The following is a 24,334-nucleotide window of genomic DNA, read 5'->3' as shown; positions in this document are numbered from 1 at the left end:
CATGGACTGGAGCCCACCTGGATACTCTGTCCACGGGGTTCTCCAGGCAAGAATACTGGAGTGGGTTACCATTCCCTTCTCCAGGGGATCTTCCCAACCCAGGGATCAAACCCAGGTCTGCCGCATTACAGGCAGACTCTTTACTGTTTGAGCTACCTGGCAAGCGCCAGAATTAAGGGGAGGGGCTGAGAAAGAGGCTGAGTGGGGCCTCTGACCCCCACTCCACCAGGGCAGCTCTGCTCTCAGCTGCTTACATGCGATAGTTCTGTATTTCATTTCTATTAAGATTTGTTTTTTGATGTGGACCATCTTTAAAGTCTTTGTTGAATTTGTGATGATGTTACTTCTACTTTATGGTTTTCATTTTTTCTTGTTTTTGTTTTGGCACCGGCGCATGTGGGATCTTAGCTCGCTGACCAGGGATCAAACCTGCACCCCCTGCACTGGAGGGCAAAGTCTTAACCACTGGACCACCAGGGAAGTCCCTAAAACAGTTTTATTTCTTCAAAAGGTTTGAACTCCTCTGGGAGTGAAACAGAGGGATGGATTTCAGTCCCAGTGTACCGAGGGCACATCACACAGTCTTAGGCAAATCAGCAATCCTCTTTCAACCTCAATGCTTTGTCTATAGAATAGTTTTCCAGCCTCAACTATTGATATTTGGGTCCAGAGAAGACCATGATGCTGGGAAAGATTGAAGGCAGAAGGAGAAGAGGGAGACAAAGAATGAGATGGTTGGATGGCATCAACAATTCAATGGACATGAACCTGGGCAAACTCTGGGAGATAGTGAGACCTGGCATGCTGCAGTCCCTGGGGTCCCAAACAGTTGGGCATGACTTGGTGACTGAACAACAGTATGTCTTAGGAAAGGGTTGGGGAGAGCTGCCCTGTGCATTGCAGGATATTTAGTAGCATCCCAATCTCTACTCACGTGAAGCCAGGAACACCCCCACTCCCTGCAGATGTAACAACTAAAAATGTCTCCAGACCTTATTATTAATAAATGTTCCCTTGGGACAAATCACTCACATTGAGAGTTGCTGCCCTAGAAGACTTAAATATTTACCTGTCTTGCAGGACTACGGTAAGCATTAAATGAGATAATACATGAAGAAGGGCTTGGCAAACTGCTCTTGTTAGACGTCTGTAGGAAGCAGCTGACTTACAACCTGACAAACGCAAATAATTGTACACTCAATCCTCAATGTGATGAGAAAGATACCGCGCACCTTCAGAGCCCTGAGATGTTTATCTTTTTGTCTATCTCTTTAAATCTTTGTGATACTTTATCTCTGTCAATCCATAGCCAGTCATTCATTATGTCAGGGTGACACGAATTCTAAAATCCAGAATATTTAGAGCTCAGCAATCCTGGATGTTAACCCCTGCTTCCCCGGATTGAAAATAAAGTACATTTAAGGGCATGTGGACCAACTCAGAAGGCCAGTTCTTCTGTGTTCATCTATCTACTTACTTCTTTTATTGAAAAAAAAAAAATCTTACAGAAAGAAGACAGTAAAAACAACACTGTATCATTCAACGCTCAGGTAGACATTGGGAGACAGGAAGACATTGCAACAGGAGTTATGCTCATATATGACCCATTTCTGAAACTCAGTATTCCTCAGGTGGTACTGACAATAAAATGAGAGCTGATCTTTAGAGACAGACTAAGATCTAGCCCTATGCTCGCACAATGAGCACGTCAACTTGCTTGTTGTTGTTGTTATTGGTTAGTCGCTAAGTCGTGTTTGACTCTTTGCAACCCCGTGGGCTGTAGCCTGTCAGGTTCCTCTGTCCGTGGGATGCTCTAGACAAGAATACTGGAGTAGGTTGCCACGCCCTGCTCCAGGGCAGCTTCCCAATCCAAGGATTAAACCAGGGTTCCCTGCATTCCAGATTCTTTACCACTGAGCCAGCAGGGAAGCCCCATCACCTTGTTGACATCTTACTAATTATCCTTGGGGGGTATCATCTTCCCTGCTTTACCAGTGGGGAAACTGCAACACAGAATCTTGGCGGAACCCACCCAGTGTGGCCACGATTTGAGCTCAGTCTGTTGAGAGCCAGCACTGAGACCATCGCGCAAACACTCTTCTCCATCATGTTTCATCCTTCTAGCAAGTAAGAGGTCTGAGCTTTCAGCAAACACAGGCTACCTGCACACATGACCCTGAGCCTCCCTGAACACATTTGCACTGTTGTCAAAGCAACATCATGGCTCAAATTTACAGTCAGATAATCAGGCCAGAGGGAAAGCGCTAGAGAGAAAACCAGGTCTTTAATGCTAGAGAAAAGGATCATCTGAAAACACAGCCAGTCTCCTTCTTGGGTGTGAGAACCAGAATGGTTGCAGTCTTATTAAAACAATATATTCTGCAGACAACAGTTTTATGTCAAGCAGAGAAAATACACGACCATAGTCCACAGTTCTGTTATACCCCCATGCGGGTCCCTGGAACACCCAGGCCATCTCGGGAAGGTGGTTTACCATCCTGCCCATACCAACAGGGCTTCCCGGGTAAGGCTAGAAGTAAAGAGTCCTCCTGCCAATGAGGGGGTGCAAGAGATGAGGGTTCAATCCCTAGACCAGAAAGATCCCCTTTAAGAGGGCATGGAAACCCACTCTAGAATTCTTTCTTGGAGAATCCAATGCACAGAGGAGCCTGGTGGGCTACAGTCCATGGGGCCATAGTCAGACACAACTGAAGCGACTTAGCACACACCATACTAACATTCTAATTTCCAATGAAAGCTGACCCTCCTCACTTAATTAGGTTAAGTTTAATTGCGTCATTAGTCCTCTTAGTCCCAACAGCCTCAAAAGTTACTTGACTAGGGCTAAGGGTGAAGATAACAATTTTGCATCTCTCGGCCAAACTGGAGGAGCTCTTCCTTAGGACCAGCACACAGTAAAAACGAGAGTAGTTTTCCAACCCTCCTAAAGGATGCATCTGTCCAACTTTAAATTATAATCTCTGACAATTTACTGAGTTCTGAAAGTGCCTCATGAGAATATTTACTTCGGAGGTTCACAAGCTTCATTCCTTCAAACCCTAAGGAATGTCCGTGGAAGCTTCTCAGTGTCAATCAAACGGGCCAGGGAAAGGAGGGGTGACAAGGGCGAGGCCAGGCTGTGATTCGCTGGGATCTCCCACTTCTGTTCCTATTTCATCTGCTTTAGATGTGTCTTCTCAGAAGAGGGCTTCCCAGGTGGTGCAATGGTGAAGAATCCGTCTGCCAATGCAGGAGACGCAGGAGATGTGAGTTTGATCCCTGGGTCGGGAAGTTCCCAGGGAGAAGGGCATGGCTACCCACTCAAGTATGCTTGCCTAGAGCATCCCACGGACAGAGGAGCCTGGCGGGCTGCAGTCCACAGGGTCGCAAGGAGTCAGACATGACTGAGCACACAGCAGGCACGCTCCTCAAAGACTTCCCTTAAAAAAAATTGTTTCTTCTACTAAAGCACTCTCAAACCACTCAATCTGTATAACCCACCCATTTCTGGAAAATAAAACTGAGTCAAATACAGTGACAAAGAGCTGATTAAAGGTCATCTGCCCATCAGCCCAGTCCAGGCTTCCTTGGCTCCATGTGGAAGGCGGGACTCATCCTTGAAATGGGAAGAGTTTCCGCTCTGAAGGTAGGCACAACTGAGGTCAAATCTTAGTTTCCCACTCACTGCTTATGGGATCTTGGGGGAAAGCATTAACCTCTTCTAAGGACAACTTCCTCATAGGTAAACTGGAAATATAAAATATGCGACAAGGGCCAGTGCTCTGTAAATAATAGTTACCATCATTATTCATTGAAGGTACTCTAACAATAATTCCCTTCCCACTGCCCACCTTCCTGCCCCCTTCCTCGAAGGCTGGCAGTGAACAGCTCATGAAACATATCGTCAAATGGGATGTGGGATGCCTGTGAACCACGGGAAGGCAGGTGGACATCTTCCTTAAGTGAGTAAGATAAGGGAAATACAGGTCATCACGGGGGTTCAAGGGAGGTGGGGAAAGTAACTTCCAGAAGTTGCTGCCCTTGACCAGAGGCGCCCCTCAAAAGGGCTGCCTGAGATGCCAGATGCCCCCGCCCGCAGTACGTCTCTCTCAATCGCGCTGACCTCACCTCCAGAGCAACAAATTCCCGCAGCTTTTTCAACCTCAGGTTCCGCTCACCCTGCCTTATTTCTCCCAGCTCCCCTTAAATGATGGCTGAGCAAATGCCTCCGAGACCATCTTCAGCTAATTTCCTTCAAGACATGCAAGCTGCTAACGCTGGGAAGCACAGATAGTGTGCAATAGCAAATATGGCCAAAATTAGATTAAAATAACCTCCTGATAAACAAATTACTCTCTGAAAATAAATATTGGACGAGCGCGACCGAGATAACTAAAAGAACAGCACCACCACATGGCAGGAAGAGGAACTACAGGAGCTGCCTTTTGTGGCCAGCGCCGATCAGCTAGCTCCCCCAACTAGGGGGGAAATTTTCCCCAAACTAGGGAGAGAAAATTACTCAAAAAAAAAAAAAAAAGAGCCAAGGGGTAAAAAAAAAAAAAAACTGGTTGAATGCGGCACGACGTAATAGAGGTATGGAAGCCCTCCTGGTCTTGTCCCCTTCTCGTCTCGCTCACTGCATCGTTCACCAGCCTCAGCAGATTCTGGCCGCTAGTGCAGCCACGTGTACGTGTCGGGCACCTCTCACTGGGGCCCCTTCAGATGCTTGTATGGGATGGACCAGGGACTTTCTCAACTAAATGCCAGATGCGACCACCAAAAAAACGAAGAAAAAATCCTAATACGTAGCATTTAACTTCCTTTCAGCTTTTGATTTTATCTTCTTTGAGTTAAATAAACCTACCCTCTTTGGTATCTATCCTTGGTATGCACAGCGCTTAGGTTTCAGAGGTCTACAGCAGATAAGCTCTGCAGTCCACAAGCTGTGTGCATTACTTAAGCTCTCCAGGCCTCAGTTTCTATACCTGTGAAATGGGTATGAGGAGAGCGCCTTGCTAGGCGACATGTATATACATAGTTGATGCCACTCAAGCCAGTCAATGAATGGCAGATATCTGTGTTATCACATCCATCCCACTCTGTGCTGGCTGTGGCCTGCTAGTCCAGATCCACGCAAAGTCCATCACAGCCGTCCATCCCAGTGTGACAAATGCAAAAATCTATCCATATTATCTGAAGTCCATTTCCGGATCATCACAGAAATGACACGGCTCGCGGCTGCAGCAGTTACGGTGGCAGAGAGCACATCCGGTCTGTAATCACACCTCAGCGCGATCCTTTCCAGGGATAGGAATTGGGCTGGTCTCTTCATTAAGGTATATTGAAAGCAGGTATATGAGGCTTAAGTCAGGAAATAAGAATTCTTCCTCATTTAACACTGTGTTACAGCAGCGGTCCCCAACATTTTTGGCATCAGGGACTGGTTTCAGGGGTGGGGGGGATGGTTTCTGGATGATTCAAGGGCATTACATTTATTGTGAATCTTATTTCTAGTATTATTATGTCAGCTCCACGTCAGATCTTCAAGCGTTAGGCCCCAGAGGTTGGGGACCCCTGTGCTAGAGTTTCTCTGGGCACAGCTCAGTGAGAGGTGTGGGGCTATAGTAGGGACCCCAGCCCCCATGGAGGCGTACCCTGCAGGAAAAACACATGCATACATACACAGAAATACAGACACACATCAGTTCAGTTCAGTTCAGTTCAGTTGCTCAGTCGTGTCCCACTCTTTGCGACCCCATGAATCGCAGCACGCCGGGCCTCCCTGTCCACACATACTCACATGCAAAAATACAGGAATCTTTGACTGCGGGAGAGTTGGTTCTCAGAAGTATGCATGCATGTGTGGCTTCAGTCGTGTCTGACTCTTTTCAACCCCACCGGGCTCCACTGTCCATGGGACTGTCCAGGCAGGAATACTGGAATGGGTTGCCATGCCCTCCTCCAGGGGATCTTTGCACCCCAGGGATCGAACCCGAGTCTGTTGCATCTCCTGCCCTGGCAGGTGGGGTCTCTACCACTGGCACCACCTGGGAAACCCGAAAATGAGGAGGGGGTGAATAAAACCAATAGTTTTGGGGGGGAATCTAGACAACAAATTGTATCATAATCACCCGATTCATTAAGAGACTGGATCGTATTCCAACCACTAAAAAGAAATAATTATGTGAAGTGACAGACATGCAAATTATTGCTCTAGTGGCCGCCGTAATATACAGAGGTAGCAAACCAACACGCGTTACATGTACACAATGTTAAGTGTCAAACACATTTCAATTTTAGAAAAGACTGATAGTATCCTAGATTCTCAGGGAGCCCTATATTTTCATGAATGCGTCTCAGAGGCCACCTTAAGGCAAGAATCATTGGGAAATGGACAGAGAGCGCTCTCAGCTCTCTACTCAAAAAAAAAAAAAAAAAAAAGATTGAACACCACTGCACTCAGTAACCCAGAAAGTCTTTTCCAGCTCTAATGGTCTGACTCCATGGCCCTCACCTGGAAACTAAAGGGAAAACACTCCTTAGGTAGAACCCAGGGGTACCTGGCTTGTCCAGAAAGCCCAGGAAGCCAGGAGGACAGATTCCAGGCCCCGTGGTGACCCAGACTGTACCTGTGTACCCCAAGAAGGCTATACTGCCCCACGGCTACTGGTGTGCATCAGAAGTTCAAAGGAATTGGCATGCCTACCATCCTAAAACACTGATGCCCTACTGAGATCTAAGAGCTCCTAGAATTCCCACAAAAGCCTCAGTCGGGACATTTCTTACATGGCTAGTTCTTTGACATTTTGCCACAGAGCATCTCTCTGACCATCACGGCCCCGGGTCCCTGCACAGCTGATTGACAGGCCACAGGAGAGGACCGCTGAGAGCCTGAGAGGCACCAAGAGGCCCCTCCCCTAGCAACCGGATGCACTATCCTCCGGCCCCCGCTGGACAGGCTTCCCTAGGGAGACCACAGAGAACCCCTCTTCCTGCCCGAATTGCCCCAACTACCCTGCATTCGCCTTCCCTCTACTAACTCACTTTCCCATTTCAAGCACCCTCCCCATTGCCCCAACTTATGCAAACTCCCAGACTCCTCTAAATGAAAACTCTGAAGCTGGAAAGTGGTCTGAAGCAGACCCATCACCCTCTTATCAAGACATAGAACCTGGGACCTCCCTGGTAGTCCACTGGTTAAAACTCCATGCTTCTACTGCAGAGGGCATGAGTTCGATCCCTGTTAGGGAACTAAGATCCTGCATGCTACATGGCCCATTAAGAATTTTAAAATAAATAAATAAGATGTACGGCCTGAGCCAGAAAGTGCTTCAAGTGTTTCCTTGTTGTGAGAATGTGACCTTTAAAGCTGGGCAGCAAGGTGACTGCCAAGGCATCACATGACGATTCACCACTGGAGCTGGTACAGATCAGAAGGAATCCCGCAGTGCATGCTCATTCCAAGCATCCCTGCCAGGGCCTGCACTTCTCCGAACTCCATTTATACCTAATGCTCATGGAAGGATGTCAGGGAACATACTACCTGGAAGCTTCCCTGGTGACTCAGTGGTAAAGAATCTGGCTGTCAATCCAGGAGACTCAGGTTTGATCCCTGGGTTTTGGAAGATCCCCTTGAGAAGGAAACAGCAGCCCTCTCCAGTATTCTGGAAAATCCCACGGACAGAGGAGCCTGGCAGACTACTGCCCATGGGGTCACAAAAGAATCAGACATGACTGAGCGCACACACAAACACACACACACACGCGGACATAGAGAACAGAGCAGTTGCCAAAGAGGAGAGAAGATGGGAGAGGCGTGGAGCGGGAGTCAGGTTAGGAGACGCAAACTATGTTGGATGAACCACAAGGTCCTACTGTTTAGCACAGGGAACTATACTCAGTATTCTGAGATAAACCAGAATGGAAAATAATATAAAAAAAGAATATATATAAGTGAGACACCTTGCCGTACAGTAGCAAGTAACACATTGTAAGCCAACTATACTTCAATAAATTAATAAAAATTTTAAAAGGGATAGGGCAAAGGACCGTCCATTGTTTTGACTTACTGGAGGAAAATAATTGCCTGCCATAGAAGCCTTATTTCTTAATTAAACCTTTATTAAGTTTTGGGGATAAAAAGCTAAATGTTTTTGCCTGGATGAAGCATAAAAGGGTAAAACTTTCACTATAGGAAGATGTAGCATTTGCACGTGTGTGGGTAGAAAGAGAGAAGCTGATAGAATAAAGGCATGGACTGTGGATTAGATCATTCTGTGTACACACAAAAAGGACCCTTGGATGAGCAATGACCTTAATTATTAGGATTCTAAATTTCAGAAGTTATTGGGGAAAATGCCTAGAACTTCCAAGTTTATTTTGCCTGCTGTTGCTTAGAAAGAGAAAGAGATGAGAGCTGTCTTTTGGTTCGTTTCTCTCTGCCTACCATCTACCCGCCCTTCTTTGGCTGCTCATGCAGAAGCTACTTGATGGGAAAAAGAGCTGAAATAAAATAACGAAACTGTCCTAATGCAGACTGGTGTTCTCTGCCTTTCTTTGTTACAGTGGGTGGCTCCAAGGCTCCCAGATCCCCGAGCCCTACTCTGTTATTGGTGGGGGTTACCTCCCGTCACCTACTACTGATAAGACTTTTTGACCTCAGATTCCCAAGCCCACCTGTGTTCACTGTCCGCAAGGTAGTAGACATGTCCTTCGGGCTCTGTTTTGACTGGGAATATTCTCCGTTTGTGACACAATTATGTTGTTGTTGTTGTTGTTGTTGTTGTTGTTGTTGTTGTTGTTCAGTCGCTAAGTCCTATCTGACTCTGCGACCCACATGGTCGCAAAGGAGGATTCTTTATCACTGAGCCACTAGGGAAGCCCCATGATGAAATTATAGAGATATACTAAGAGGGACAACTTTTATACTGATAGGTATAAGTATGAAAGCCAGAATAACCACAAGCTAAAAAGAGTGTGCTTTCAAGAGATAAATGTTCATGGAAATATTCCAGATATCAGTGTCACACGGTGAGGATTTGAATTTTAGACCTTAATTAGCTTCCTGCATTTAGGTTCAGTGGAAACAATCTCATCTGGGATCCAAACCGACATTCCATGTCAAATCTTAACTATGCAAGAAGGCATTTGAAGACAAGTGCAGAATTCCATGACAACCATCTCCCCTGCAGTACCCTAGCCAGCACACACATTCAGACCTCACATGCCACACCATACCATTTAGGCCGGCAGAAGAAAGATGGCAACCGCTCCTGCCCAAATCCATGAGAGACCTTGCTGTTGAAACACAGCGCTCTCGAACCTTCCTACATTGTTGGTGGGAATGTGAACTGGTGCAGCCGCAGTGGAAAGCAGTATGGAGGCTTCTCAGAAACTAAAAATAGAACTGCCCTATGACCTACCAATTCAACTCCTAGGTGTGTATCTGAAAACAACAAACAAAACGAATTCTAAAAGATACATACATCCCAATGTTCCTAGCAGCATTACGAGCTATTGCTAAGATATGGAAGAAACCTAATTGTCTGTCAACAGATAAATGGGTAAAGATGAGTAGGGTGTGCACATATGATGGAATACTATGCAGCCGTTAAAAAGGAATGAAATTTTGCTATTTGCCACGTCATCTATAGACTTAGGGGGCATTATGCTAAGTGAATAAGTCACAGAAAGACAAATGCTATATGATATCACTTATGGGGAATCAAAAAATACAGCTAACCAGTGAATATAACAACAAAGAAGCAGATTCACAGATAGAACAAACCAGCATTTAACAGTGGGGAGAGGGAAGTGGATAGGCACAACACAGGGGTACAGGATGAAGAGATAAAAACGATTAGGTATGAAATAAGCTACGAGGATATACTGTACAACACAGGGAATATAGCCAATATTTTATAATAATTATAAATGGAATATAACCTCTAAAAATTGTGAATCACTACATTGTAACCTATAATCTGTATGATATTGTACACCAACTATACTTCAATTAAAAAAAAAAAAAAGGTGAAAACACAGTCCGCTTTCCTGCTGAGCTCAACTATGATCTCAGAATCCTTCTACCCACACATGGGAGTTGGCACTTGTAGTCGAACTTTCTGCCCTCCTTGTGCTGAGATTCTCTAAAGCTCTAGAACATGCTCCCTCCCAAGTAACTTCTGCACGTTCATAACGACTTTCTGCCGTTTGAATTCCTACGTCATTCGAATCCACAGGAATGATGCCAGCGCGGGGGAGTTTAAGATCAATAATGGAAGGCCTTCCCTGGTGGTAAAGAATCTGCCTGCCAATGCAGAAAATGCAGTTTGATTCCTGGGTCGGGAAGATCGCCTGGCGAAGGGAATGGCAGCCCACTCCAGTATTCTCGCCTGGGAAATCCCATGGACAGAGGGGCCTGGCGGGCTACAGTCCATGGGGTCACAAAGAGTTGGACATGCCTGAGCAACTAAACAGCAACCCTGAAAGACAAAATAAGCACATCCATGAAATACCGATAAAGGTATTTAGGAGAGACCATGCTCCTAAAGGAGCTCCAGCTCCTGCACAGTCACGTACATACCAGCGATTCTCGTAGGGAGGCAGTTTTGACATGCTAGGGGATATCACCATTGTGTAAAGACAGTTTTGTTCATTACAACTGGGAGTGCTCCTGGCATCTGGTGAGTTGAGGCCAGGGATGCTGCCAAACATTCTGAAATACACAGGAGAAGCCTCAAGAACTCAGAATTATCCAATTCAAAATGCCAAGACTGTCAAGGCTGAAAAACCTTGGTAAACAGTAAGGCTGATTAATGGCAGCAAGAACTTTAGAGAAGTTCTCATCCAACTGTGATAGGATGGACGTAAGATTCAGACAAAATGTATGTGGACAGCTCAAAAGAATTAGCAAATAGCCCTATACATCCTTCTAATGGGGAAAAAAAAAAACACACCTGTTTTATATGTAGAAGCGGGCAGGCTATCACTTCCCTGATAGTTTATCCTTATAGTTAAACAGACATTAGAACTAAGATCATTGGTTCTGTGCATTGGTTGTTGGATTCAGTAAAAGAGGGTCGTAGAGGAAGGTATTCCCATTTTTATACATGTAAATATCAGAATTCATTCACTCATTTCAACATTTGGTACACAAATACTTGGGGCCTCCCAGGTGGCTCAGTGCTAAAGAATTCACCAGCCAATGGAGGAGACGGAGGAGACATGGGTTGTGAAGATCCATGGGTCAGGAAGATCCCCTGGAGGAGAGCATGGCAACCCACTCCAGTATTCTTGCCTGGACAGAAGATCCTGGTGGGCTACAGTCCATGAGGTGGCAAAGAGTCCAACATGACTGAGCAACTGAGTGTGCACACACACACACACACACACACACACACAAATATTTATTTTAGCCTTTATGTTGTGCTGATGCAAGTGAAACAACATCCAGCGCAGATCACCCTTGCCATACAAAGCTTGCAATCAGCTGGGAGAGGCGGGCAAACAGCAAATTCAATGCCGTGCAATCGATGCTGAGTTGAGAGAGCCTATGTGTGCGTAGAGGAGGGGCATCTATCCAGCCTGGTCTTGGTAGTTAGGGAAAATGTTTTCAGAGGGACTGATGGCTGAGCTGAGCTCTGGAGAGAGAGTAGACATTAGAAACTCCTAAAACTGAGCCCCTAGGACAGCCCAGTCCATTTGCTAAGCTCGACTAGTGTCTTGAAACCCAGTTAATCTCCAAATTTGTATCAGTCAGTATTTGCACTGATACAGTGGCAGATTTTATTTTCTTGGGCTTCAAAATCAACTGCAGACTGACTGTGACTGCAGCCGTGAAATCAAGAGACACTTGCTCCTTGGAAGAAAAGCTATGACAAATCTAGACAGCATATTAAAAAGTAGAGACATCACTTTCCAGTAATCATGCATAGATGTGAGAGGTGGACCATAAAGAAGGCTGAGTGCTGAAAAACTGAGGCTTTCAAATTGTGCTGGAAAAGACTCTTGAGAGACCCTTGGACTGTAAGAAGATCAAACCAGTCCATCCTCAAGGAAATCAGTCCTGAATTTCATTGGAAGGACTGATGCTGAGGTTGAAGCTGCAGTACTTTGGCCATCCGATGTGAAGAGTCTATTCACTGGAAAAGACTCTGATGCTGGGAGAGATTAGGGCAGGAGGAGAAGGGGGTGACAGAGGATGAGATGATTGGATGACATCACTGACTCAATGGACGTGAGTTTGAGCAAACTCCAGGAGATGACAGAGGAGCCTGGCGTGCTGCAGTCCCTGGGGTCACAAAGCGTCGGACACGCCTGAGTGACTGAACAACAACATAATAACAAAAACAATGAAAAGCAAGTCAAAGAAACATATTCCAATATGGAGATAGAATTGGCTTCTTCTCTGCAATATCCCCATAGCCTGCAGGTAACACTTTCTCATCCCCTCCCGCCTGGAGGGCTGTCTAACCGCTCACTCTTCACTCCCTCAGCTGCTCTGACCACCTCCCCTCTCCCTTCAGGTCAGGCACCTGTGGATAGACCTGAACACTGTATCAAGTTCCAATAAACCAAATGAATCCAAGATTCAATGCCTTTTTCAGTCTACAAAGGGAAGCATTATGTGATAAGACTCTTTCTCTGCACTTGGAGCTGAGACAGATGTGTGGTGGGCGGGGGCGGGGAGGTGATTTTTATTTATTTATTTATAGGTTTTATTAAAACTCACCTATTACCCACAGGCCTCGGGCTCCCTACAGAGAAACAACTATCACAATTGAAGCAGTTGGTTTCCAAGGTACCAAATTAAAATAGATGAAGAGGTAAGGGGGAGGGGGAGTACAAACATTAAGCTGAGACTTCTTCCCTCCCAAGCGCATGGTGCCTTCTACCATATCGCTCACAGGAAACTGACTCCCAGTGTAATTAGACCAGAGCTACGAGGCAAAAAAAAAAAAAAAAAAAAGAAAGAAAAATTTCAAATTATTCAGACCCCCAGAGCTATGCTTTTGCAATCACTCAAGTAACTGAGAAAGGAGCCAACTTTTTAATATAAATTTGTTATCAGTATCTATACTGGCCAAGCTATTACAATACCCCATCTGCCTAAGAATATGGTCACAAGCTAAGTCGTGAATCAAAGGGAAGAGTCAGGCTTCCCACTCTCTCTCATAAACTTTTCATACATAGGACAATCCGACTGGAAACTGCATTTTATTCCAACAGTTCTTAAAGGCTGCTGGTCCCATTAGGAGCTGGAGAGTTCCTCGGGTCTGTGGCAGGCACCGTGTCCCCATTAGAGTGGCTCGTGCCGGCAGTATTATGTACGGGCACATCCACATGCATCTCTCTTTGCAGCCCCGAGCTTGGAAATGCCATAGTACCCCCTCTCCTCGCCCCAAAGAGCCAGGAATGGCTCAACTGCCTTCCAGGTCAAAAATGAGCCGTGGAGACAGAAGCATCTTTCACTGAACTCAGAGGGGAAAGAAAGCACATGTTCCAAAAGAGGCACCTACTGGATTTCAGCAACGCTGCCAGAACTTCAGCGGCTGTCCTGGGGAAAGAGAAAGAAGAGTGGTCAGATCAGGGCTCCGTGGTCTTTCTGTCAGCCCAGGGATCCCACAGCCAGCCTGCTCATTGCTGCCACCTAACTGCCCCATTAGGAACCAGGTAGCAGGCATTCCACGGATTCCACTGCTGGCCATTAAAGGGCCAGGAATGTAGAAATCGTGCTGAGTGAAGCGTCTGTCTTGCAAATGGGTCTCAAGAGTCCCTTCTGCTGCTGGGAGTCTCTCCATCTCCCCCACACCACCTTCCTCACACTTCGCTCCTTTCAACCAGAGCTCTTACAGGCCCTTGATTTATACCTGGAAACCCTGGGGACTCTATGGAACGAGTTGGGAGGGGGTGAGCCTTGGAGGCTGGGTGAGTACAACAGTTCACTGCAAACTTCTTGCAATACTTAGGGCCCAGGGAACACACAGGAAAACATCCACACATTGGAAAATGAAGCTGGTTCCTTGGGGTAGAAAATGGCCATATTGCATTTTTCTTCCAAATTCATTGTTTTCTTCCATAAAGGAATTTGACAGCCTTTGTAACAGCAAGAGGAGGCCCAGAGGACGAAAATGCCTTTGGCCCAAGGCTGAGTAACTTCCGTCTGCTCCCTGTGCCTGAGAAGGTCACACAAAGACCCACTCATATGGCAGAGGGAAACTTCGTGGCACTGGGGACTCTGTGGTGTGATTCTGGGAGGTAGAGTGGGTTTGCTTTTAAAAAAAGAAAGTGTTCTGCACAGCCCTACTAACTTATCCTTAAAGCCTACTCAACAGTAATGCTCTCAAATTGTGAGGCTGGAAAAGACACTTGAGAGTCCCTTGATCAGCAAGGAGAGCAAACTAGTCAAACCTAAAGGAAATTAAGCCTGAATAACCATTGGAAGGACTGATGCTGAAGCTAAAGCTCTAATTCTTTGGCCACCTGATGCAAAAAGCCAACTCACTGAAAAAGACCCTGATGCTGGGAAAGATTGAGGGCAGGAGGAGAAGGGCAGGACAGAGGGTGAGATGGTTGGATGGCATCGCCAACTCAGTGGACATGAGTTTGAGCGAACCCCAGGAGATAGTGAAGGACAGGAGAGCCTAGGATGCTATGGTCCATGGGGTCACAAAGAGTTGGACACAACTTAACAAGTGAACAACAACAACAAAAAAAACCCAGTGATACGTTCCCAGCACCCTTCTGAGAACTGGGGGAACGAGCCAAAGAAAATATATCACTATTCCAAGATTTCATAGACACGGGAGCAGAACTGACCCCCCAAATCCAGAAATCTCTCTTTCCATCTTTGCTTCCTACACATCCATTGGTCTTCAGAGCTTATCTTGCACTTCCTTTGCTCTGGTCTCTGCATAGTTGATAAAGAACAATTCTCTTTGCAATATATTATGTATTATTTCCCTGGTGACTCAGATGGTAAAGAATCTACCTGCAATGCAGGAGACCCAGATTCAATCCCTGGGTCAGGAAGATCCCCTAGAGAAGGGAATGGCTACCCACTTCAGTATTCTTGCCTGGAGAATTTCATGGACAGAAGCTACAGTCTGTGTGGTCACAAAGAGTCACACATGACCGAGCAACTAACACTTTCACACTGAACAATAGAGCCGACAGTGAAAGATAATAATAACAAAGCAATGAACAAAAGTAAACTAAACTAAAATAGAAATTAGGTGCTTGAAACATGATTGCTCCCCATAACCTGTGAGAGAATCCTGTAAAGCAGTGGTCTGATACCCAAAGGCACAAATCCATGGTTGGGATGACCCCAGCCCAGTGAGACCCACCCAGCTTCAAGACACTTGTAAAGAAAGCAAGGCTAGTTTTCACCAACGGACTACGTCATTTCTCCTTCCTAACCACAGTTTCCTTGAATCAACTTGCAGCTTCCTCAGTCACCCTCTTTTTAAGTCTACATAGTGGTGTTGCAGGAAGGGGAACACCTTCTTATCCAACATTTGGAAACGAACTGTCCAAGGAGACACGTGTACTGACAAAACAAAAGGCATTATTGGGAAGGGGTGCCTGGTGGAGAGCGGGGGACCCAGGGAACTGCTCTGCCATGAGGCTTGCTGTCTCGGGTTTTATGGTGATGGGATTAGTTTCTAGGCTGTCTCTGGCCAATCATCTCATTTAACTCATATCCAGTCTGCCTCAGGGTCCTTCCTGGCGGTGTGTGCATCTCTCAGCCAAGATGTATTCTGTCTAGAAAGATTCTGGGATGTCGGCAGGGCACGTGGACTGGCATCTCCGCCCTCCTTCCAGCCCCTCCCAAAGTCTCCTGGTTACTTTTTGGCATAATGAACTGTGTTCACTATCAGGACCTCTTATTTCAAGATAACTCATGCAAGTGCCTGGCCAAGGCGGGCAGTTTCAGCTAATGGTTCCCTAACCTTAGGGATTCTAAAAAGAGGCACTTTGCAGGCATTGCTGAGATCCCAAGCCAGTGTGGAAACTCTATGAGCCACAGTACAGAAGGCCTGGCTTGGGCTGAGACAAAATGAAAGTCAGTATTTGGGGGTTCAAAAGAAGAGTAGCCATATTGAGTTCATCAAAGGGGGTTAGCAGAGAAGAAGGGAACTGTTGAAACAGGAAAAGAAACAATGGGGGCATCCCAAGCAAAAAGTCTAGCCTAGTCTTAGATCTGGAGAAGGCAATGGCACCCCACTCCAGTACTCTTGCCTGGAAAATCCTATGGACAGAGGAGCCTGGTAGGCTGCAGTCCATGGGGTCGCTGAGGGTCGGACATGACTGAGTGACTTCACTTTCACTTTTCACTTTCATGCATTGGAGAAGGAAATGGCATCCCACTCCAGTGTTCTTGCCTGGAGAATCCCAGGGACAGGGGAGCCTGGTGGGCTGCCGTCTATGGGGTCGCACAAAGTTGGACACAACTGAAGCGACTTAGCAGCAGTAGCAGCAGCAGTCTTAGATCATGACCAGGTCTTGGGGCAACTCTGCATTTCTGATTTGCATGGCATGTTTGTTTGGGGGATCACCTATCGGGTACTGCTCCGTTGAAAAGTGAAAGTGTTAGTTGCTCAGTCATGTTCAACTCTTTGCGACTCCCACAGACTGTAGCCTGCCAGACTCCTCTGTCCATGGGATTCTCCAGGCAAGAATACTGGAGTGGTTGCCATTTCCTTCTTCAGGGGATCTTCCTGATCCAGCAATTGAACCCGGGTCTCCTGCATTGCAGGCAGATTCTTCACCATCTGAGCCACCAGGGAAGCCAGTCATGTGATAACACAATAAATAAACACGAATCCAAACAGGGACGGATACAGCAGAAAACACAGGGTAAGTGTCGCATTAGTCGAAGATGGGAGATTGATTCCTGAGGAACCAGAAAATATTTCTTTCTTTACAAATACTTTGTCCTTCTAATTGGGCGAGCAATCTGTGATACAGCAAAGGGCACATTTAGAGCAACGAAGCACATCGGTTTGAGGCCAAAATCCAGTATAAGTTTAGATACAATTTCAGAGATAATAAGAAGCCATTCCATTTCTTCGATCAAGAGGGTATGGTGTCAAGGATGGAAAAGCGAGAGGAAGAATTTGAGCACAGAATTGAAACAGGAGGAGAGGGGGCAGAGCACAACTTTTAAGGGAATGGCACAGCCACCAGACACGCAGAGGCTGGTGAGAACCAACTAGATCCAAGGCAGCAGGCGATTCAACTTCCAATAGACTTTGAGTCTCATTAGCTAAGTGACACGCCCGCCAGTGCCATGACAGCTCTGAGGCCAACCATAAAAGGCGAAACATGGGCGGCGGTCCAATTTCTCGAAATCTCACTCCTCCCGTGAAATAAGAATGATCCTCCCTGCCCTGTGAAATTTATTGTTGTCATTAAGTCACTAAGTCGTGTCTGACTTACACAACCCTTTGGACTGTAGGCCGCCAGGCTCCTCTGTCCATGGGATTTCCCAGGCAAGAATACTGGGGTGGGTTGCCATGCCCTCCTCCAGAGGATCTTCTCAACCCAGGGAAGCCCAGCCTGTGAAACTACCCAGCTCATAAAAGCTAACCACAGCATATTTCAAGGCCTCTCTCGCGCACCTTCTGTGAGACTCCACAGTCCATCTGTAGAGTATGTCTCACTCTAAATAAATCCACTCTTACCTATCACTTTGTCTCCAGACTTCTTATAAAGTAAGAACCTCAAATTCACCAGGAACAGAATCAATAAGATTTGATGATAAACAGGCCAATGATAAAGGGCAACAGAAAAGGAAGAGTCAATGATGGCCTGGAATTTTTAGCCAAGGTAATTGGGAGAACAATTAACCCTGGAAGGAGGGAGATTGAGGTGTTTAGAGAAGATGTTGAGTTTGATTTTAGACTTGCTGAGCTCGAGATGATGGGGACAAAGCTACACAGAACTATTCAAAATGCTACTGGAAACACAGCTTGAGGATTCTGGAGGACAGCCAGAGTTGGGTATATTTATGAATCACTACAGTAGCAACACCAGTTGTAGCCACAGAAACAGGGGATATCTGTGAAGAAATTCAATCAAGAGCTGAACAGAGAACTGCTCCAGGGAAGCATCTGAACTACGGGGAAGGAAACCCTTAAGAAACTCAGATAACGCACAGTCAAGGAGAAGGAAATAGAGGGGGCTCAGCTTAAAACTGTAAGTCACGAGATTTTCCAGGCACAATGTTTTCCAAACTGTAGGTTGTGACCCAATTATTTGTTGCTCTTAGTCACTAAATCATATCTGACTCTGACGTTCTATGGACTGTAGCCCATCAGGCTTGTCTGTCAATGGAATTCTCCAGGCAAGAATGCTGGAGTGGATAGCCATTCTTTTCTCCAAGGGATCTTCCTGACCCAGGAATCGAACCTCGGTTTCTGCCACATTACAGGCAGATTCTTTACAATCTGAGCCACCAGGGAAGCTGTAGGTTGTGGCCCAATAGAAACTGTAAAATCAGTTCAGCAGTTAACAAACTAGCTTCATTAATGAAAATGAATACATTAAAATGGAATAAAATATATATCAGAGATATCTCACGCAGCAAAGCTTAGCAGTTATCTGGGAAACCTTATTTCAAGGCCCATATACACATCGTGTGCCTACTGGGAAGATAATATAAATAATTTCCTCTAAAAAAATTAAGCTTGTAAAGATGCAGGTTAAGGTATAGGATCCATATGAGATCTAAACAAGAGCAAACAACTGGAATCAGCTAATGAACTAATGAGCAAACAGAAAGCGTTTGGTCCCCCACGTGGCGCTGAGATCCAGGCATCCGTGTGAATGTCACCGAAAGCCTCTGTGTGTTCGCTCTGTCTGGGGGATAAATGTCTGAACACTGTGCTCTGCTTCTCTCCTGATCCCCTGGTGTAACACTAAGAACATAAACCCAGCTATTTTGTCAACCAATGGTTAAACAAACAATAAAGCAAAAATGCAAGCAGCTAAAGTTTAAACAAGTAAGAAAATGAGTGAAAGTGAGTTACTTCCATGCTAAGAAATCAAGCCCACAGCATTCAATGAATGACTTGGTGTTCTAGACTGCCCCCTGCTGGACATGGACATTCAGCGCCCATGGTTCTGATAGTTTCACTGGTTCTATAAAGATTTTTGAGATGCCACTATTCTGTTTAAACCCATATCATCATCCCATGTGGTTTGAACTCAGTCCTCATGGGATTAAAACTAGAAATGCCAAAATTTCCTCCTCTGCCGACTCTCCCTGAGTGTAATCACTGAATGGGTCATTTAATAAATGTTTGCAGAATATCCTGCTCCCAGAGAACTACAACAGGCAAAGGAGAAACGGGATGGCTTCCACCGTATCCATTTCACAATGCGGAGGATAACTCAGTCCAGATTCTAGAGGCCACGTGTGTGCGGGTGTGCTGTTGCTTCAGTCGTGTCCAGCTCTTTGCGACCCTATGGACCACAGCCTACCAGGTTCCTCTGTTCATGGGATTTTCCGGGCAATAATACTGGAGAGGGTTGCCATCTCCTTCTCCAGGGGATCTTCCTGACCCAGGAATCTAACTCACATCTCTTACGTCTCCTGAATTTGCAGGCCAGTTCTTTACCACTAGCGCCATTTGGGAAGCCCTCTTGAGGTCACAGGTCACTTCAGTTCTCCTCCTCAGAAAAAGCTAAGTTTAAGCCTTTGCAAAATTTGTATGTATTCCCTTGCCAAGAGTTAGCAGAAGCCACAGAATTGCAACAATTTAATTTACGTCTTCAAAATGAAATAAATTTTAAGAGCTTTTACAATAGTCTTTAATAATTACCACCATAATTTGGGGAGTCCCCATAAATGTCCAGTGCTATGCTAAGTGTCCTACACCCATCATATGTAACCTCCCCAGGAATACTGGAGGGTTAAATGACTAGTTCTAATCCTACACATGCAGCAGGGAGGTTCACAGAAGTAAATAACCTGCCCAAGTTCCAGCAGCTAGTAAGAGGCAGCATTGAAATAGTAGTCCACATCTCTCCAGATCTAATCACATACAGCTCTTTCTACTTTTAAAATCATACCAGAAGGGCCTTCCCCGGTGTTCCAGTGGTTAAGAATCCACCTCGCAATCCAGGAGGTGGGGATTCAATCGCCAGTTGGGGAACTAAGATCCCACATGCCACAGGGCAGCTAATCTTGGGCACTGCAAAGCAAGGTGCTAGAAGAAATCTAAAACATCTCTCAATGAAGGTGACTAGCACAAGGTCAGACGATTAATCTGTCACAGAGCCAATACAGCTTCTTTGCATTGAGTCCGGGGCTTAATTCATGGCTCTGCATTTTACAGTTTAGCTGAAGCTTGAGTGGATGTAGATGTTCAAACGTAGTCATGGAGACAAGGATGGAGAAGTTATCGGGTACCAACCCACAGAGGTTTTGAATGCTGGGTCTAAGTCATTGAATTAGGAGTTAGAAGGCTGGGGTTTGAAGCTTGCATCTGCCGGTTTTGTGGTCTTGTGTCCTGGGGTTTACTGGATCACTCCAAATCTCACAGCATCCTCACCAGCGAAGTAGATTTAATAGGGTCTAACTGATAACCGTAGTGTGAAGAAGGAGATCAAGGAAAAAATAAATTAAAATCCAGCACAGTCCCTGGAACATACCATGAACTTGCATGTATCTCTAATAGAACCACTACCAAGCAAGGAAGTGAGGGTTCATCCCTGCATGTGTTCACAGATGATGCGCTGGCAGGATTGCCACAAGCTAGTCAGGAGAGGCCCCTGGAGAAAAAATGGGTTTCTCCCTCTTGGAGAAAAATAAAATAGTCAAACTATTTCAGGGAGGTCAAATATTCTATAATTCCAAAGGTCTAGATATAATGATCGTGATCTATATTAGTTATCTATGTCTATGTGAAAAATTAGCACAAACTTAGCAGCTTAAAACAACACTTTCTATCTCTCAGTTTTTCCGGGGCAGGAACTTCGTGGCTTACTAGATCCTCTGTTTATGGTCTTTCAAGGCTGCAACCAAGGTGTCAGCCAGAAATGCATCCTTGTCATCTGAAAGCTCAGCTGCAGAAGGGTCTGCTTCCTAGCTCCAGCAGATCGTGGACAGAATCCATTTCCTTGCAACAGTGAGGCTAAAGACCCTGGTGTCTTTGCTATTAGTCAGCTGAAGACCATCCTCAGCTCCTAGATGCTATGCCAACAAACCTGTCTACCAACTTCATCAATCATGACATTTTTATAGGCAGTATGTAAACAAGATAAAGTCTTCTAGAACACAATGCAATCATGGGGGTAACACACTCTCACTTTGGCCAAACTCTATTGTCTAGAAGCAAGCCTTGGATCTTACCCATTCTCAAGGAGAGCTGTGCTCAGTCACTCAGTCCTGTCTAATTCTCCACAGTCCCATGGGCTGTAGCCCGCCAGCCTCCTCTGTCCATGGAATTTTCCAGTCAAGAACACTGGAGTGGGTTGCCATTTCCTTCTTCAGGGGATCATCCCAATTCAGGTATCCAACCCACATCTCTTGCACCTCCTACATTGGCAGGCAGATTCCTTACCACTAGCATCACCTGGGAAGGCCCTCAAGGGGAGGGGGTTATTCAAATGCATAAACACCAGGAGACAGAGGTGACGGGCTAGGGGGCTACATTAGAGTCTATACACCACCCAAAGCTTCTTGCAAGCTTTGATATTTAGATGCTGCTGCTGCTGCTGCTAAGTCACTTCAGTCGTGTCCGACTCTGTGCAATCCCATAGATGGCAGCCCACCAGGCTCCCCATCCCTGGGATTCTCCAGGCAAGAACACTGGAGTGGGTTGCCATTTCCTTCTCCAATGCATGAAAGTGAAAAGTGAAAGTGAAGTCGCTCAGTCGTGTCTGACTCTTAGCGACCCCATGGACTGCAGCCTACCAGGCTCCTCCGTCCATGGGATTTTCCAGGCAAGAGTACTGGAGTGGGGTGCCATTGTCTAGGACCCTGATATTCTCCTAGCCAAGACATGACCCTCTCTGGTCTTCCCCTTGCCACAGAATAGAACTACTGCTGTCTCAGAAACTGAGCGTCCGTCCTTCTCTCTGTATGCCCTTATCATCCAGATCACCCCACGTGCTCACACTCCCCCATTTTAACTTCTAGAATGGTCTTAATTTGCCCCTTCCTCTGTTGTTTCCACCCTAGTTCAAGCACATGGGGGTTTGGTACTTCACGGAAAAATGTAATTTCTAGAGTCATTGGTCCTTGGTTGAAATTTACATTTTATTTTCTGTATAATAAATGTATATGAACTGCAGAATCGCGTTAGATATATCAGAAAATAGAGTTGTGCATGAGTAAATGGAAGAAATTTAAATCACCCAAATATCTCTCACCTACCTACTATGATAACCCCAGAATGAATCTAACCATATCAACTCTAACATGTGTGTGTGTTCAATCACAACCAACTCCTTGCAACCCAGGAACTGTAGCCCACCATGCTTCTGTGTCCAGGGAATTTCCCAGGAAATATCTACTCCAGGTCCCCTTCAAACTGGTCTTCAGGCTGCAACTGAAATGATCTTCTCAAGATCATCTGATTAGAAAACCATCACATTGCAACTCCCACAACTACTTTCACTCTTGCAAAAACACCCAAATCTGAAACATGCTCCTGGAGACCCCACCAAGCCTGGGAGCTGCCACCCGCTCCAGCCCAGCCCCAGCCCAGCCTCTCATGCTCTGTAATTCTGTCCCTCTGACCTTCTGCCAGGCTTTGAAACATGTCCTGTAACTTGTCTTCCGTCCTTGCCAATGACACAGCCTAAAATGCCGTGGCCTTCCCCTCCTTCTTCACCTCCCATTTCAGGTGTCACTCCTGCAGGAAAGACTTTCAGGACCCCTAGCTTAGGCCTCGGAGAAGGCAATGGCACCCCACTCCAGTACTCTCGCCTGGAAAATCCCATGGACGGAGGAGCCCGGTAGGCTGCAGTCCACTGGTGTCGTGAAGAGTCGGACACGACTGAGCGACTTCCCTTTCACTTTTCACTTTCATGCACTGGAGAAGGAAATGGCAACCCACACCAGTGCTCTTGCCTGGAGAATCCCAGGGACGGGGGAGCCTGGTGGGCTGCCGCCTATGGGGACGCACAGAGTCGGACATGACTGAAGCGACTTGGCGGCAGCAGCAGCAGCAGCAGCCGAGGTCCAGGTCCTCTGTTGGTATATTCATCCTTCACCCCTCCCCACTTTTAAATTTCTCAGTTCAGTTTGTAATTTTTCACTCCTTTCATGGTTATTTTACTAATGTCTGTCTTCCCTTCCAGTCTGCAAACTCCAAAACACCCTCTACCCTGTGTGTGACTGTATGCTCAGTTGCTTCACTCCTGTCTGACTCATTGAGACCTCATGGCTTATAGCCTGCCAGGCTCCTCTGTCCATGGGATTCTCCAGGCGAGAATACTGGAGTGGGTTGCCATGCCCTCCAGCGGATCTTCCTGACCCGGGGATCGAACCCACATCTCTTATGTCTCCTGCATTGGCAGATGGGTTCTTTACCACTAGATCCATATTCTACCCCCACCATTTAATAGTGCTTGATTACAGAACACCATCAAATATTCACTGAACCTTTTCCAAAACTCAGGCACTGGTCTAGGAGCTTTATTTACACTGTCCATTCAGTCCACAAATATTTATTGAGAACTTACCGTATGCTGAGATAAACTGATAAAACAAAGATTCTTACACTCCAAAGGGATAAGGTTAAGGAAATAATTAATAGACAATAATTATTTTTGAAGAATATATTAAATTAGTATTCTCAATTGTGATCAGTGCCATGGAGAAAAAAAGAAAAATTAAAAATAGAGTAAAGAGATCAGATGCTCAGGGCCAGTTTGCAAAATTTTAAAGTTTGACTAGTATAGGCTTCATGGAGAAGGCAACCCCTGAACAAAGAAGGGATGGAAGTTGTCCTCTGCATGTCAGAAGGAAGCATGCCCAGACCCTCTATAATGACAATAGGCCTGATCTGTTCAAGGAACAGAAAGTTGGACAGGGCTGCTGAAGCCAAAATGGATGGGGAAAGAAGAGTAGGAGCTGGAGTAAGGAGTAACAGAGGGCCTGGTAGGCACTGTAAAGGCTTCACCTACATTCTAAGTGAGGAATTCACTAGAGAATTTTGAGCAATGATATAACGTATTTTAAGATTTCTCTGGCTGCTCTATTTTCAAAAAGAAAAAAGGACTCTAGGGAAGCCAGAGTAGAAACCAGAGACCAACCAGAGTAGAAAGCAGTAGAGAACTGTGTGAAGCAAACCAAATACAGCAATCACTAACA

At 45.9% G+C, this 24,334-nt stretch overlaps 1 protein-coding gene across 17 annotated transcripts in view; it reads right to left on the bottom strand.

Annotated features, from left to right (window-relative positions):
- The window catches only part of AGBL1 (AGBL carboxypeptidase 1), a 1,135,995-nt gene that overhangs the window by 987,474 nt on the left and 124,187 nt on the right, over window positions 1-24,334 (bottom strand). For 13 of the 17 annotated variants that reach the window (XM_060401589.1, XM_060401588.1, XM_060401580.1 and 10 more), the window contains one exon: window positions 13,521-13,558. The exons of the other annotated variants lie outside the window; for them this stretch is intronic. In XM_060401589.1, coding sequence (XP_060257572.1) covers window positions 13,521-13,558 — 38 coding nt within the window. The remainder of the gene's footprint in view (window positions 1-13,520; window positions 13,559-24,334) is intronic. 17 annotated transcript variants of the gene reach the window in all.

This window comes from Ovis aries, chromosome 18 (genome assembly GCF_016772045.2).
Source record: "Ovis aries strain OAR_USU_Benz2616 breed Rambouillet chromosome 18, ARS-UI_Ramb_v3.0, whole genome shotgun sequence".
Classification (NCBI taxonomy): domain Eukaryota; kingdom Metazoa; phylum Chordata; class Mammalia; order Artiodactyla; family Bovidae; genus Ovis; species Ovis aries.
This window is presented reverse-complemented; position numbering and strand designations above follow the sequence as displayed.